The sequence below is a fragment of the Crinia signifera genome, chromosome 1, assembly GCF_055691185.1.
Source record: "Crinia signifera chromosome 1, ASM5569118v1, whole genome shotgun sequence".
NCBI lineage: Eukaryota > Metazoa > Chordata > Amphibia > Anura > Myobatrachidae > Crinia > Crinia signifera.
In genome coordinates this window covers 47,242,208-47,258,407 of record NC_139217.1, presented here as the reverse complement: position 1 = coordinate 47,258,407, position 16,200 = coordinate 47,242,208, and the positions used below count along the sequence as shown (strand labels likewise).

General features: G+C 45.7%; 2 protein-coding genes across 2 annotated transcripts in view; both read right to left on the bottom strand.

Moving 5' to 3' along the window:
- MAEA (macrophage erythroblast attacher, E3 ubiquitin ligase) overlaps positions 1–11,951 on the bottom strand; it is a 65,632-nt gene extending 53,681 nt beyond the window's left edge. The window contains exon 1 of the mRNA XM_083149237.1: positions 11,641–11,951. Within this exon, the coding sequence (XP_083005363.1) occupies positions 11,641–11,709 (69 nt within the window). The 5' untranslated portion in view covers positions 11,710–11,951. The remainder of the gene's footprint in view (positions 1–11,640) is intronic.
- Positions 1,401–4,620, bottom strand: LOC146009062 (uncharacterized). The gene is made up of 2 exons (XM_083149117.1): positions 3,786–4,620; positions 1,401–3,429 (listed from the first exon to the last, which is right to left on the bottom strand). Exons 1-2 carry the CDS (start codon positions 4,330–4,332, stop codon positions 2,819–2,821), a joined length of 1,158 nt encoding a protein of 385 aa, XP_083005243.1. The 5' UTR covers positions 4,333–4,620; the 3' UTR covers positions 1,401–2,818.
- Positions 11,952–16,200: the final 4,249 nt, after the last annotated feature.

Sequence of the window (16,200 nt, the reverse complement as noted above, 5' to 3'; positions counted from 1 at the left end):
CAGCTGCTGTGGTACCACAAACCGGCATGCTCTGTGTAGGCCTGCTGGGATGTGTAGTTCCACATGTTGCCTACTGCTGACAATAATGGAGCACAGTACATGTACACATACCTCGCTACTTTAAGGAGGGATGCAGTGAGCGCGCTGGAGGCCTACCCGAAATTGTGGGGCGTGGCCTAGATGGAAGTGGGCATGGTCTAGAGTTGCGCCGTTTTCTCAAGGCCACGCCCCCGTTTTCAGAATAGACGGTGACGGTGTCGGGGGGAAGGTTTATCATTTTCTTGGATGCAATAGAGAAATTATAGACAGAATTAGATTGGTTGCTATGGGCAACATCAAAACTTTTAATTTTTAGAAACTTTAGTAAATGTACCCATAAATTATTATTACATCATAAATTTAGTGTAAATGTAGGTCTCATATACGTCCCATTGGGGACTCCTAAGAACAGAGCGACGGTGAGCTCCTGATCCTGACCATACCCTGATCTGCAATGGTAATTCAGGTCACACAGCCGTAGCTTCCCAGCACAGAAACTGACTGCTCCATCCAAACCCTCCTGATAAATGTTGTCTCTGTGGAAGCGTGATCAGACTGCCCCTCTCCATTTCTCCCAGCATTGGGAACATCATGCAGATCACTGATCCAGCAGGAAAATGCAACACTTTACATGATAGAAAGCACCAGAAGCACCAGGCTAAATCCTGTGGAAATGATTCGACCAGAGAGTGCACATTAACATCTGACTTGCCGGTACCCAACACCGATGCAAAACTGTGCCCCCTTTTCTCATCCCTGGCAGTGGGTGCACAGAGCAGTTTGGAATTCTAAGAAGTCAATTTCAGGAAATTAAAGGGTCGTTAGGTCTACACATATGTCGACATGCACTGGGTCGACTTGGCTTAAGTCGACACAAGAAATAGGTCAACATGGCTGGAATGTCCACACAATCATTAGGTCGACGGTCAAAAGGTCTCCATGAATTTTTCACTTTTTTGTTTTCAGGATTTATTTTAAATCTTTCAATAAAACCAATTTTAGACTAAACAAAATTAAAACATGCAAAAGTAATTTTCAGAGAGACGCACAAATTCAAAATAACGAAGGAGTTAAGCATTGGCACTGGATAGGTCACTGGCATTCAACATTTTGGATAAAACCATTCGTTTAGATGCCTTTTCAGTTCCCAGTCTGTTTCGAAGCTTCGAATGAACTAAAAAAAAAATTCTACACTAGCTGAAGATGATTCAGCAGTCAGTTGTTCAATAATGGGAAATACAAAAGGATTTACGAATGTTGGGGGGAGAAGCTTGATGCTAGGCAGACTTAGCACCTCTTATCTGAATCACCTCCCTATATCTCTGTTGTGTGTCTGATTTACTGCATTGGTTCAGCTTACTTATACCCCTTTCACACAGAAAAATCCCAAAAACCCAGGTATTTCCCGGATACAAAAACCCGGGTACAACTAGGCAGCAAGGGGCTGACCCCCTTTCACACAGGAGCAAAAACCCGGGTATTTCCCGTGTCGACCCCTTTCACACAGAAGCCGGATTTTTCCTGCAAAACTCTGTGTGTCATAAGAAAAGGACAGTTTTAAAGGCACACAGAGATGAGGTCATCAAAAGTGGGAGGTGTCTGCTCACTGGATTGCATTAAACATGGCTGACAAGTTGCAGAACACCCTCACTATTAACCTAAATACTATGACACAGTAGAAAAACAAGGACACATTGGTTGTATGTTTGAAAGAACTGGTTTTATTTTTCACAAAATGTGTTTTATGCAGTTCACTTTAAATATAAAATGTTTTCAAATATAAATCTTTAGTGGTCATAAATATCCTTACAACACTGAAACGACATTGAACTATTGCAACACGAGGTACAATATGTATTTAGCATAGGTATACTATCAGTGGTGGGTGAATAGGTTGTGCTGCCATCCAAGCTGGTATAGTATAGGGGAGACACACACCTAGTCCGACTGTCCAGCAGCCACACATTTTCATCCGGCACTGTATATATAGATAAACACTTGTATTTGCAATTTTTGGTATCTGTAGGGCACAGGTCTTCAACCTGTGGCCCTTCAGATGTTGTGGAACTACATGTCCCCGCATGCCCTGAGTTTTTTTGCCATCCAACTATAGGAAAAAATGTGGCAATGCATGGTGGGACATGTAGTTTCACAACATCTGGAGGGCCACAGGTTGAAGACCTGTGCTGTAGGGCAATTCTAAACACTCTGGCTCCTGCCGGGCAGTGAAAACCCGCACGGCCAGGAATCTGTGCCGCACACAGCAGTTTACAATGATGGGATCCGGCTGAAACCAGGCGGGCTGGGTGAATGGTCACATCTGTGCCCATTATTAACTACGGTGTGTGTCACGGCTTCCTGGCCGTGCGGGGTTTCGCCATCCGACAGGAGTCGGAGTGTGTGAAATAGCCCTTAGTACACCCAAAAAAAATATAAATATATAAATATAAGCCCCAAACAGGGAATTTTTTTATTGCCTTAAAGATAAAGAAGAAGGCACACTGTGTACACATTATAGATTATGTTCAGCCACATATCTAGAGTATACTCTATTTGTACACATTTAAATAAAAAAAAGTTTGAGAACTTTGATTCAGCTCCAAACTGAAGAACCAAATGAGCTTTTTTGAGGCTCATAAACTAAAGAACCATAATACTCTACTGTGTGCATCAAAATGGAACACAGCATTTAAAGGCCCTTGTAAGTGCCACTTTTTAACCAAGAAAAATTGAACGAGGCCAGAAAAAATAGAAATAGAACAACCATATAGCAACATTACTACAAATGCCTGTAGGCAGTGCTGATTACAGTGCTAACAGGAGTGTTATGATTACTAGCATTCACTGAATCATCAGCATAATTTTTCACATTGCCATATTGCCTACTACATCCTGTGCCATTGACAGTATCATGCACTGTCTCCTGTGGACTGGTATTGGCATGTGGCCTACTTGGCTGTGTGGCATGTGAAAAATTATTGCCCATGTTTTCAGTATAACTACGCCCTTGGCCCTGCACAGTAGTTTGGCTTGAATTTGAAGGCATAAATGTATGGCCTCTGTGTGGTGGATTACAATAATCACCCTCAGCGTACGGACTACACAGCTTGTAAGGGTGCGGATTCTGTAATGTAGACACCATATTGGAAAGGAAGGTCATCTGTGCATCACGATTTTCACGCGCTATGCGTTCGTGCAGACCCACCAACTGTGTGAGAAAGGAATCTTGCAACTGTCTCTCGTTGTCAAAGAAGCGCTGTAGTCGGGCATCCTCTTGAGTTTGAAATTCAAGATCGGACTCTCGGAGATGATCTACCAGGATTCTTGACATTGAGCGCGTAGCAAGCTCCATCTTTGACGGTTTTTTCTTCCTTGCAGGTACATCAAATACTAAAAAAAAGGAAAAATCATTACAATCCAATAGCGCCATGCCAGTATATATATATATATATATATATATATATATATATATATATATATATATATATATATATATATATACACACTACTACTACTGGTTCCCACAATACCCCTCTCCAGGGCACACCACATGTGTGCTGTAGTAGTGGGTGCGTGGTTGTTACCTGTGTTACTGTGGGACTACAGGTCCCAGCAAGCCTGCAACACATGCTGATACTTGGGAGAACCACAGGTACTAGCATGTGGGGCATTAAAGGCCTGCTGATACCTATAGCCCCCTGTACATCTATTAAAATAGATACACAAACAATACTTGAAAAACTTACTGTTACGACGCAACGTTGGGGTCTCAGTCTGTGCAGGAGCGGGTGTCCCAGATGGGGTAATGGTGCTGGCTCCACTGTCGTCAACCTCAGCCTCTATTGGATCAATTGTGTCCTCCATGGCAGCAATAGGATCAGGGATGCTGTTGTCTATGCTGTCTTCCAACTCCATTATAGGTGGGCAAGATGGGCTGCATTCTGGAGTTATGCTCCGTGATGAAGCTGCACTGGATGATGATATGGCAACAGGGTTCACCAGGGCAGAATTGCCAAAGACCTCGTTACATTGGTCGAAGTAAACCCATTCCATCCTCCCAGCACCACTTTTCCTCCTGTTGTTGTCACAAACTTTGTTGTAATACCTGCGCAGAGCTTTTAGTTTGTTGACCACCTGCTGCTGGGTGCGCACAATGCCCCTTGAAGTGAGGACCTTGGCAATATTGGTGTAGACTACAGCGTCCTTCACTGTGCCAGTAATCTGTTTGCGGATTTCTTCCTCCCCTCTGACACTGAGCAGCTCACGGATCTCCTCATCTTTCCAGTGCGCCATGTCCTCTGCCACGTGCGCTCAGCCAATCAGGGAAGCTGTAAAGATCAGCCAATCACGCAGCACCATGCTGCACAGCCAATGAACATGATTTTTCAATAGTCGGGAGAAAAACACGGGTCGGGACCTTTCACACAGCCGCAGACACGTGTCTGACACGGGAAAAACCCAGGTAAATTACTGGGTCGAAGTCCCGGAACTTTAGACCCGTGTTGACCCTTTCAGACAGAAGAAAAACCCGTGTCGACACGGCAAGAGCAGGGAAATTACCGGGTCTTTTTTTCTGTCTGAAAGGGGTATTAGATAAAGAGCACAAGCAAAAAGAATTTGGAATAACACCAGGGATTCCCTTACAATAGGCTTTGTTTTGATGTCACAACATATTAAATAAATAATAATTTAAAAAAAAGTTATAAAAAAAAAAAAAAAAAAAAACAACATTTGGTTTAAACCAGCCAACCCTGACCAAACCATAATTGGCCAAACAGATGACACGCAGGCACAAATTACTTTATTTTATATTTCTTACAAATACATCAATTAAAAAAATATATAAACTTTTATCCGAGGAGTTCCATGGACAAAAAATGCTGATTAAAGACAGTTTGGGAACCACTGGGTTAGATAATTATTCCAATGCACAACCCTCTTGCCTGAAGGCGTCATTAAAATGAAAAACAAGGGCGAAACAAACCAACAAAACTCCAACAATGACATAGCGGAATACCAGAAGATATTAGGAACGGCGGATATGTCATTAATTATCTCTCGCTGCCTTATACCATGGAAGACTGGGCTCGCAGACAGACAATCCAACGTTTGTATTCCCCCCCTCGTGATATGGCCCAGCTAAGAACACGCCGCATATTTACAGCTCCCCTCTGACTGATGTGTCCTACAGAAACATCTGGTCATTAGAGCTGGAGGCGATTATTAGTGTATTATTTTTGTTTGTAACATTTACAGAAGGTTACTAGTGTTCATTCTAGCACCCTGCACCTTTTAAAATACATGCAGTTCCTCTTTCCTGCCTGGGGTGTCGCTGTCTGCTTTAGAGCTTGTAGTACATTCTGGTATGTAGAGATGGAGCAGCTCACATTGGAGCTGCGCCTAGCGATTCTATCGCCATTCGGCAGCCACCACTAGCCGCCGCCAGAAGAAGGCACAGCACTAACTAATAGAAGCAGGGGTGAGCTAAGACAAAGGAGGGTAATGGCTAGTTGTAGCTACAGGTTGGCAGTGGGTTACTGGTAAGAACAGCAGGACTCCATGGGTTTATATAACGCCGGTTTGGGGGAGGAGAGCCACAGTTTGGAGCGGCCAAGGGCGGTCTTCCGCTGAGTGGCCACTCGCAAGTCTGTGTGATCGAACGCAAGTCCCAAAATTTATACCTTAAAATAAAGATTTTTTCCCCTACCCTTTCCCAACCTCGGGGTGTGTGCACAAATAACCCCCACAAATTTCCTCTTGTGAGCTTGGAATTTATACATGGTGCTAACTGGAGTGAACCCTTCATATTACTGGAAATGAGCAGAACCTTTGAGGACTGGTGGGTCAGGCCATTGGCGTATGTCATGTTCCAAAAACAATAATACCCCTTTCACACTTGCACCTAAATCCCAGGTTTCTGCATGTTCATACCCACCAAACCGGGATTTTGTCAGGTGTGAACGCAAACTACCCAGTGTCCTAGTGTCACTTCTTTCACAGATAACCAACTCAGTATGTTTAGGTGAAAAATATGATCCCAGACAAATATGACTGAGCCCAGGAATACACTATGCACCTTCTGTTCCTTTCCCACTGCACTCAAAAATGTTTTCTGCGCCAGGGCAGTGGTATGAAGAATGTGCTTTCCCCTCTGTAAACAAAACAATGTTTTGCTTTTTTTTCAACGTGCCGTGAAACAGAGCATAGCTCCGCCCACAACACCCGCAAAGCCCCGCCCCGTATTTTGATTAGCTCACAGGCCAATCAGTCAAACACAATGGATGATCATCGATAGGTAAAAATATCAATGGTCATCCATTGCATAGTTTAACACTATCGATGGGCAGTTGCATTATTGCCTTCGATGGCAATGGCAATGGCAACGATGGCCATCCTTACCTCTGGCCACCACTACCAGGGTCTGTTAGGTCTGCCCCCATTAAAAATGTCATTATGTCCTTCCCAAAATGGCCACCGCCTCCGCTAGCAACCAAAATATCTCATCTAAGGTGACTGCCATTTTGGGAGGGACATTTTCAATGGAAGGCAGATGCGACAGACCCCAGCGAATGGAGGAAGGGTGGAATCCACTGATAACGACCAGTTGTAGAAAAAGTCTACGCAGACCGTCAGCACCCACAAACCACCAAGGGGTCTGTGGGGGGCTATTGCTACTCCACTGTACCAGGGAATAAAATACTTAACCTCTACAGGACCTAAAATGGGTGTTAATACCTAGAATTACCTAATTCTGTTACTTAAGTTGAAACAATATAAATGTACTGTGGAAATGTGAGTAATGAGCAGTTTATATATGTAGTACATATATACAGAAGCACCAGTGATCCATTTGCTACTACAGGAAAGCCGCAGCTGCAAATGGATCGGACGGTCATGCTGCGTAGTGCTCCCACGTGTCATGCGCATCACAGGAGCAAACGCTGCAAGGTAGTAGCAGCAGACATCTGCGGTGACATCACAGAGGCGGGTGCAAGCCATACCAGGGTGTCACTGGCCAAGTGCCAGCTCCTGTTCCGTGTAAGGATCTGGTGCTGCACTATACTGTTATGTGCACAAATGCCCCCTGTCACGGTGTAGGAGTTGGCACTGCAGACAAGACACTCCATCCGGCCACATCTGGTTTTGTTTTATTTTCATACAATGCATACAGTACATTCCTAAACTGCATTTTTTAAAACCTATAAAATCCTAAAACATGGGCTGAAAAACCTCATTTTGGTTTTCTAAACATCCTAAAAAATCCAACAGTTCATTATGACACAGTGAAGTTGCTCATCGGAAACCTGGGTCGGACCCAGGATTCTGAACCCCCAGGCTGACCCGGGTCATCCATTATACACAGGGCTACCCTGATTCAACTTTTTTTTTTTTTGAACCCGGGTTGAATTGCCAGGTTCTTCATGTTGATACTTTCACACTAAACCTTGACCCGAGTCGACCCAGCAATAACCTGGGTTTAAATCGTTAATACCCCTTTCACACTCGCAGCGCCGAGTCATACCCGGGAATGTATTCCCGGAAGCTTCCCGGGACTCTACCCAGGAATGTACTCTTTCACACTGCACTCAGACCTGGGATCGACCCGGGACAGCCCCATTCACACTGATCCCGGGAAATCCCTGCAAATACATATGCATGTCATTAGAAATGGACTCCAGGGGCCAAATGTAATAGGGTGAGAGTTTCAGATAGTGAGAGATTTTGGGAGAGTTTTCCCATGTTTTTTTAAAGCAGCAATCAATTATATGGCAAAATCAACCTGGTTTTGCAGTGTAATTGATTGCTGCTTTAAAAAACATGGGAAAACTCTCCCAAAATCTCTCACTATCTGAAACTCTCACCCTATTACATTTGGCCCCAGGGCTCTGAAAGATGACATCAGCATTTGTGAGCCCAAGAAAGCTCCAATGAGCAGCTTTTTTAAAGTTCTGTGTACGGGACCATTCACACTGACCGCATCCCGGGTCGATTCCGAAATCTACCCAGGTCAGGACGTGGGTAGCAATCAGATATTCTTTCAAGACCCTTTCACACGGAGCTAAATCCCGGGTTGATGCGCGTTCATGTGCAAAAACCCAGGATATAAGGGGTATAAGCGAAAGGGGTATTAGGAACATTAGAAGCTGCTGTAGAACTACAGGTCCCATTATACCCTGCCACGACAGAACACTATACATTTGCTGTGTGTTACTGCACATGTGTGTAATTGCACTCCCTATACAGCTGGTTACAGGCCGCGGGAGCAGTAGAACACTGCAGCACTTCCTATAAGGTTGCATTCAGCACACAGGAAGCGCGCAGAGAGCTGGCCTGTCAGCATAATCCCCCACGTATGCAGAGTCCTGGCAGGTCCTGCTGTCTGGATATACAGTAAATAACGCACTGGTCATTACCCACCACTATCTGTAGGAAATAGATGCTGCTTACAGAAAAGGCAAACGTTCTACCAAGAACAGCTGCCAGGAGAGAAACCGTAAAGCTGTCCAATAACAGGACATACAGAAACACAAGGGCCTGATAGCTGTCTAATCTAGTACAGTGGAGGTGACCTAACAGCTGCGCCAACATCTCACTGCGACGCGTTCTATGGCAGTGAGAACCCCAATGCAAAGAAAGAAAAAAGTAACACGGAAAGGGGCGGCTGACCGGCCGAAATATACATTATACATCCACTGCAAAAGGAGCAGAACAAGGCTATAGACGGTTATGGTACAGTGTGTCAACACCCATAAATTGTCAACATACCCTAGGTTGACATTGATTTTTCCCTTTTTTTGGTGTCTATGTGAACACGTTTCCATGGACAACGTAAAAGTGTACCGCTGCACTCGCCATGCTTCGGGCACACTCTTATAATCTAACGCCATGCCCATGAAAATCTTGTGTCTAACTTTCCAGCGTCAACCGTCACTGTAAAATTTTTTGATTGTCGAATTTAGTGACTGTCGACAGGGATGGATACCGCTACAGACACCATGTAACGGAGCATGGAAATATACTGTAAGTGCCACTCTGGACATTATCTTCCCTTAAGGATGGCACAACATCATGCCCAGCCAGCAGAAAGTCAGTAGCAAGTTAGCAGGTGGGGCTAGACATAATACATACGGTGATGGTGGTTCTCATTCCCTATATAATATTAACATGTTATAGTTAAGTCCTTTCTCTACAGAAATAATACCGCATCAGAATAGGAGTGCCCGCATTTTATATGGGGGCCACCCCCCTATAGACACCATATCCCATCAGAATAGGAGTACCAGCATTTTATAGCCGAGACCGCCCAGACACCATACCCCATCAGGATAGGAGTACCAGCATTTTAAAGCGGAGACCTCGCACTATAGACACCATACCCCCATCGGGATAGGAGTACCAGCATTTTAAAGCAGAGACCTCGCACTATAGACACCATACCTCCATCGGGATAGGAGTACCAGCATTTTATAGCGGAGACCTCGCACTATAGACACCATACCCCCATCGGGATAGGAGTACCAGCATTTTATAGCTGAGACCTCGCACTATAGACACAATACACCCATCAGGATAGGAGTACCAGCATTTTATATGGGGACCTCCCACTATAGACAGCATACCCCATCAGGATAGGAGTACCAGCATTTTATATGGGGACCTCCCACTATAGACAGCATACCCCATCAGAGTAGGTGCAGAGAAAAAAAAAGGAATGATGGAGACACACTCCATACATCAAGAACACTGGCAGCCAGAACAATGATGATAAACTCTGTTATATGACATTGAGTACAATCAATTTTCTTGGCATCATTTATGGCCAAAAATATGGGTCCACCATGACCAGGTGACCTCATTAGGTGGGTCACTAACATTCCTAAGTTCATGATCAGAACACTGGACCCCTGGGCCAGCACAACCCAACCACCCCAAGGCATCAGACAAGGGTGAAGTAGCAGTGTAATAGGGGGCAGCAGGGGAGAGGTGCTGCCCAGAGGGTCCTGTGTTCTTAACGTTAAGGACTCCCCTGGTCAGGGTATGACAACCTATATTTTTAGCCTCAAAATTATGCCAAGAAAATCACTTTGACTCTATATTATATAAGAGTTTGTTCTGATTGCCAGTCAGTGGCGTAACAATGGCACTGCAGACTAAGCGATGGCTTGGGGAGCCGGCACTGTGGGGACGCATGTTGTCTGCAGATTACAATGGGTCTAGCTGTCTATACGAACTCTATTAAAAATGTCCCTCCAAAAATGGCCACCGCCTTGGAGGAGACAGATGCTAGAGGTCCTACTGGACAGTTGAATAGATGGTAGAGGTCCTACTGGGTAGTATATATTGCTACCCGGAATTTAAGGATTACAGGTAGGGATAGAGTTATATCCCCAGGCAATGGACATGTAACTCCCTTGTAACAAGCAAAAACACTACCAATTAATAAGAAAACCCTGGCAATGAGCATTTCTGTCCCGAAGGGGACAGAAATCATTCGTTGACCATTGAATGCTTTCTCTCCTTTTCGGTAATAAAAGTCAGTCTAAACTGACTTATTTCTGTCGGAGTCCGCTGAAGAGGGGGCGGCCGCTGACATGGGGATGCCCTTAAAATGCTGGGCGTTCCCCTGCTACTGCCCCCTACACGCCCCCAGTAGTACCTCTTATGTTTAGAATAAGAGTGTGCAGCCCATTCACCCCTATACAGACTTCCAATAGACACATCATACCCCATCCAAATAGTAGTAGAAATATTTTATAGCGAATACCTGCCACTATAGCCATCATTGCCTTTCAGAATAGGAGTACCAGCATTTTATAGCGGAGACCTCCCACTATAGACACCATACCCCATCAGAATAGGAGTAGCAGCATTTTATATAGGAAACCTAACACTATACCCAATCAATATAGGAGTAGCAGCATTTTATATGTGACACTTCCCACTATAGACACCATACCCCCATCATAATAGGAGTACCGGCATTTTATAGTGGAGACCTCCCACTATACACACCATACCCCCATCAGAATAGGAGTACCGGCATTTTATAGTGGAGAACTCCCACTATACACACCATAACCCATCAGAATAGGAGTACCAGCATTTTATATGGGGTATTCACTCTATAGAAACCATAACCCATCAGAGTAGGAGTTACATCATTTTTTAACCGAGACCTCCCACTATAGACACCATACCCCTATCAGATTGGGAGTACCAGCATTTTATAGCGGAGACCTCCCACTATAGACACCATAACCCATCAGAATAGGAGTAGCAGCATTTTATACGGGGGACCTCCCACTATAGACACCATAACCCATCAGAATAGGAGTAGCAGCATTTGATAGCTGAAAACCTCACTACAGACATAACACCCCAACAGTATAGGAGTAGCAGCGTTTTACATGGCACACCTCCCACAACAGACACAATGCCCCATCAGACAAGGAGCAGCAGCACATCATAAGGCAGACTTGCCCCTACATATATAGAATAACACTGCCAGCTAGTGTGTGAGACGTCCCTGTGCCCCCACCTTTGCCAAGGCATGGGTACACATGAGGGGTACTGGTATATTCCCTGGACCATGTGACACACCTTTAAAGTTGGGTACTCCTGAACCTTCAGAGCCATTGAGAGCTGAGCAGCTGATTCCTGGACCGCCATCTTGGATAGAGAGGGGGAGGGGTACACAACACTAGCTGGAAGCTACATGCCCACTGTCCTGGGCATCATGGGTAATACTGCTCACCCAGCAATGGGGCAGACAATACTAATAACAAATAATAGGAATCGTGTAAAAGAAAAAAACCAGGGCGGGCGCATGAAGGAGAGGACCCAACTGACAGCTCAGCAGCAAAACAATTAATGCCCAGACTGCTCCCTGGCTTAGCTCGTCCCACTCTCAGACACACCTCTCAATTCCTGAACGACACGTTTGCTAGCCAATCGTAGCCGCCCAGACCCGCCCGCTGGCCAATCATGACTGGAGCGACTTGACACTCCGCTGTGAAACCACAGGTAACTTACTGACGTAACAATGAAAGTGGGAGGAGAGACAGAAAGGGGACGGCTGAACCAATGTCTCTGTAGAGGAATTTTTCACAGCCAATAGGCAGACCCGGTTAGCTTTGTAACCTGCCCACTGACTGGCAGTTGGGCGGTCCTACTTGTTTTGTTGACAGTTGGGACAACGAATGGGGTGGACTGTGCCATGTATGGCAGCGTGTCTGCACCAATAGCTACGCTCTGTGTTGTGTCTCTGTGTGACGGAGAAATGTCACAACGAAAGACAAGTGGGCGGGTGAGAGTTAAAAAATTATTCTCCTGACAGAGCATTATTACTATTAGCGTTATTATTACTCTATAATTCAAAGCACAACCTTATGGTGTGGCAACTTTTTATCTCATGTGAAGAAAGGGAAAGAAATTTATGTCATACTGAATATGGCTTATTAAGTCTGCAGCCTGGGAATTGGTGAATTTTTATTCCCAAAACAAAGTTATTCTTTAAGGGGCATACACACGTAGAGATCTGTGCTAAGCAATTTTGCTAAGTTATTTTGCTAAGCAATTTTGCTGGTGTCAAGATCTCCCATGGGGAGCACATACACATGCAGAGATTTGTGCTAAGTGATTTTGCTAAGCGATTTTTCTAAGCAATTTTGCTTAAGCAAAAAAAGTCAGGGTAATGGTTCAGAATGGGAGATTGTGATCAGTATCTCTCATTCTGCACACACAGAGAGATTTGCAGTCATTTGCTAAGCAATTTGACTAGATTTTGACTGCATGCACTGACTTAGTTAGCAAGAGATATTTAATCTCTCGGAGCATACACACGGAGAGATCTGTGCTTACTTTCTAAGCAATCTAGTCAGATTGCTTAGAAAATAGCAAAAATTTGCTCCGTGTGTACACCCCTTTAGTCGTGTGTGTGTGTGTGTGTGTATATTTATATATATGAAAGAAAAGAAGAAAATAGCGCAACCAATGAGCATTCACATAAAAGTATTTTACTTATAAAATCAAGCTCACATACATATAAAATATCAGCAATCATTTCGCCCAACACTTGGAGTCCACAACCGCATCAGGCAGACGGAAGGAGTCGGGACACGTTCACCGCCACCGGTGCGTCTCTAAGCGGACCAGGAGACCAGAGAGGCCTTGCACAGCGTTGTATGAAGGTAACCACGCCTCAACATGTTTCGTGACACAAAGGACTTTGTCAGGAGGTGTGGCTATCATGGATATATATATATATATATATATATATATATATATATATATATACTTACTATATACATATATATAAGTATATATAGAGAGAGAGAGTAAATCTTGTCCCCATCACTCCGTGTCCCCAAATGGGGTGTCTTGCCCTGGTGCCCTCCGAATGTGGTGGTGCCACAGTGTATATTCCTTGGTTGCTGGCGGCACTCAGGGACCCACGAAACAAGTTTAGAATATGTGAAACATTTTATTCATATAATGTTATACCTATATTTATAGAATAAAATCTTTCAAATGTATTCTAAACTTGCTTTGTGGGTCCCTGAGTGCTGCCAGCAACCAAGGAATATATATATATATATATATATATATATATATATATATATATATACACACACTCTAATACCAGCGGCACTCTGTAGACTTTGTACAATGTCAGAAAAAAATACACCAAACTCAAGAGCGTTCTAGCCTATAGAGGGCTATTATCTCTCTTGAGTTTGGTGTATAAAGTCTACAGAGTGCCGCTGGTATTACAGTGTGTATGTTTCTCCTAAAACAATAAGGAGACAGGAGGCACCTGTGGCAGTTGTCACCTACTGTATTTTGCAAGTGCCGGCTATATGGAAAACTATATATATATGTTATATACCTGCCTTTATGTCCTGACGATGGGGGCTTGACCCCCAAAACGTTGACAGACCTTATTATGGAATGAACCTGGTCATGGGTTTGATTCCCACCATGGCTCTAAGGGCCCTCACTTCCACTGAGCTCCCCTGGCTGGCATCTCCCGGGAGGGCTTCATAAGATTTGCAGCGGAATGTACTAAGCTAAAAAAATGCAGTAAAATCCCTGTTTTCAGGAGTTTTACCGCATTTCCTAATGTATGAATCGCCGGCCGCCGCATCACCGCATAGCAGCCTATGGGCTTCTTTTCGTCGCAAACCCACCGCCTCCACCGATCCCCCCTCTCCCCTTCCCTCCGGCTTACCTTGCTGCAGGTCCTCCTGGACCCAGAAGGTAAACCCCTCCTCCCCCTAGCAAGGCAGCCAGACACCCTTCCAGCTGTAGGGGGGGGGGGGGGGAGGCGCCGGGGACAGCCACTCTGAGCTATCCCGGAATGAGGGGAGGAGGAGGTGCCAGGGAGGTGATGGAGACCCCCGCACACCACATTGCAGGTATCGGGAGGGCCTCCGTCACCGCACCGCAATGCCAGACGCATATGTTAGTACATATGCGCTGGCATCGTGGCAGCGAGGGGCGGCAATGTATATACATACATCCCACCCTTGGCACTTGATGTGCCATTTTGTACATGTGATAAATCGGATGCGATTTATCCCATATAAAACCCCGGGGAAGCTGCAGCAGAGCAGGTTCAGGGGGAGCTGCAGGATAGGTAGTGGGAAGGGTCCGTCATAGAGGCAGACGGGGACCGGAGAGCAGGGTGGTCCGGTCCGGGGGAGCGGCAGGAGAGGTAGCGGCAGGTGGGGACTGCAGAGCAGAGACTGGGGGAGCGGCGGGAGAATAGAAAAAAAAAACTATTCAAAATATTTTGGTTTCTATTCTCCCGCTCGACGTGGGGACCGCTGAGTAGAGTCCAGTGTAGCGGGCGACAGGCGGCAGCTTTCAGTCCTCCTCCTCCGGCAGTCACTCCCCGGCACCAGCAATGTACGTAATTCAGCGCATTGCCGCTGGGGGAGCATCACATGGTTTCCCTGCTCCCCCAGCGGCACTACGCTAATTGTGTACATTGTACACTGGCAGTGCCGCAGGAGGGGGACTGAACGATGCCGGGGAGTGACTGCCGGAGGATGGGGAACCATCGGTGGATCGCGGTGACCCAGTGGACGTGGTGGCCGGGCCGGAGGATGGTAGGTATAACGCACAACACACACACATTTCCCCCACTATCCACATCATATCCCCACTATCCACGTCATACCCCCAGTATCCATGTCAGCGTGGAGTTGATTTTATAAAGTGTGGCGAGCCACCGAGCCCGAAGCGTGGCGAGGGGAAGCGTATCCGTATCAGTTACGTAGTTTACGTAGGCAGCATAGTGCTGTATTGGTATTCTCAATACAGCACTACGTAAACTACGTAACTTTATCATTTCTGTAGATGGTCTGACCTCCGGATCTGATCCGATGCGCACTGGACCACGCATCGGATCAGATCGGACGTCAACCCCTACGCAATTTCAGCAATTTCACCTGATTTCTCGGCCCAATCCTCCAGAATCTGATGAAATCAGGGCCAAATTGCGTAGTGTATGGGGGCCTTAACTGTGCGGAGTTTGTGGTAGGGAATATAGATTGTAAGCTCCACCGGAGCAGGACCTCACACACCTCCTGAGGAAGCCGCCGAGGATACAGAAGGTGGAGAAATGCGTAGAGCACCACGGGGATCGTTGCTGGCTAATACACAGGACAGATATTGTTGAGGATACTCTGAAAGGACTGCATAAATATGGATTGCACCAGCGGTCGGGCTGCTTACCAGGTACTGGAAGCCGGACCCCCTAATGTTTTTATGAGCTCTAATAAAGCTTAAAGACCACTATTATGTGCACATAGCACATGCTGACTTTGAAGTCAAATGGTTACGCCGCACAAGCCGGAAGTGGGGCAGCACGTGTCCCACTGTACTACAGAGAGCCGCGACCAGAAGTCAGCGGCCGATGTTAGGTATGGCAAACGGCATACCTAACAAACATGCTGGACTACTGATACCAGCGTCGCTCACGGCATGATGTCATTCCTCGATGCCCGACAGCCAGAAGCTGACTTCCGCCAACCACCGCTCTCCCAGATGGCAGTGTTTCGCACACATACATGCAGTGGCGGATTCAGAAAAAAGTTAAATGGGGGGCACCATAAGAGAAGAGGATTTCTATTTTGCACGTGAGCCACTTAAAGT

Excerpts from the sequence above, each read along its gene's own strand:
- LOC146009062 (XM_083149117.1), bottom strand. The coding sequence starts at position 4,332 with ATGGCGCACTGGAAAGATGAGGAGATCCGTGAGCTGCTCAGTGTCAGA. Across the intron at positions 3,430-3,785 it reads CCCAACGTTGCGTCGTAACA|TATTTGATGTACCTGCAAGG; the intron begins GTAAGTTTTTCA and ends CCTTTTTTTTAG.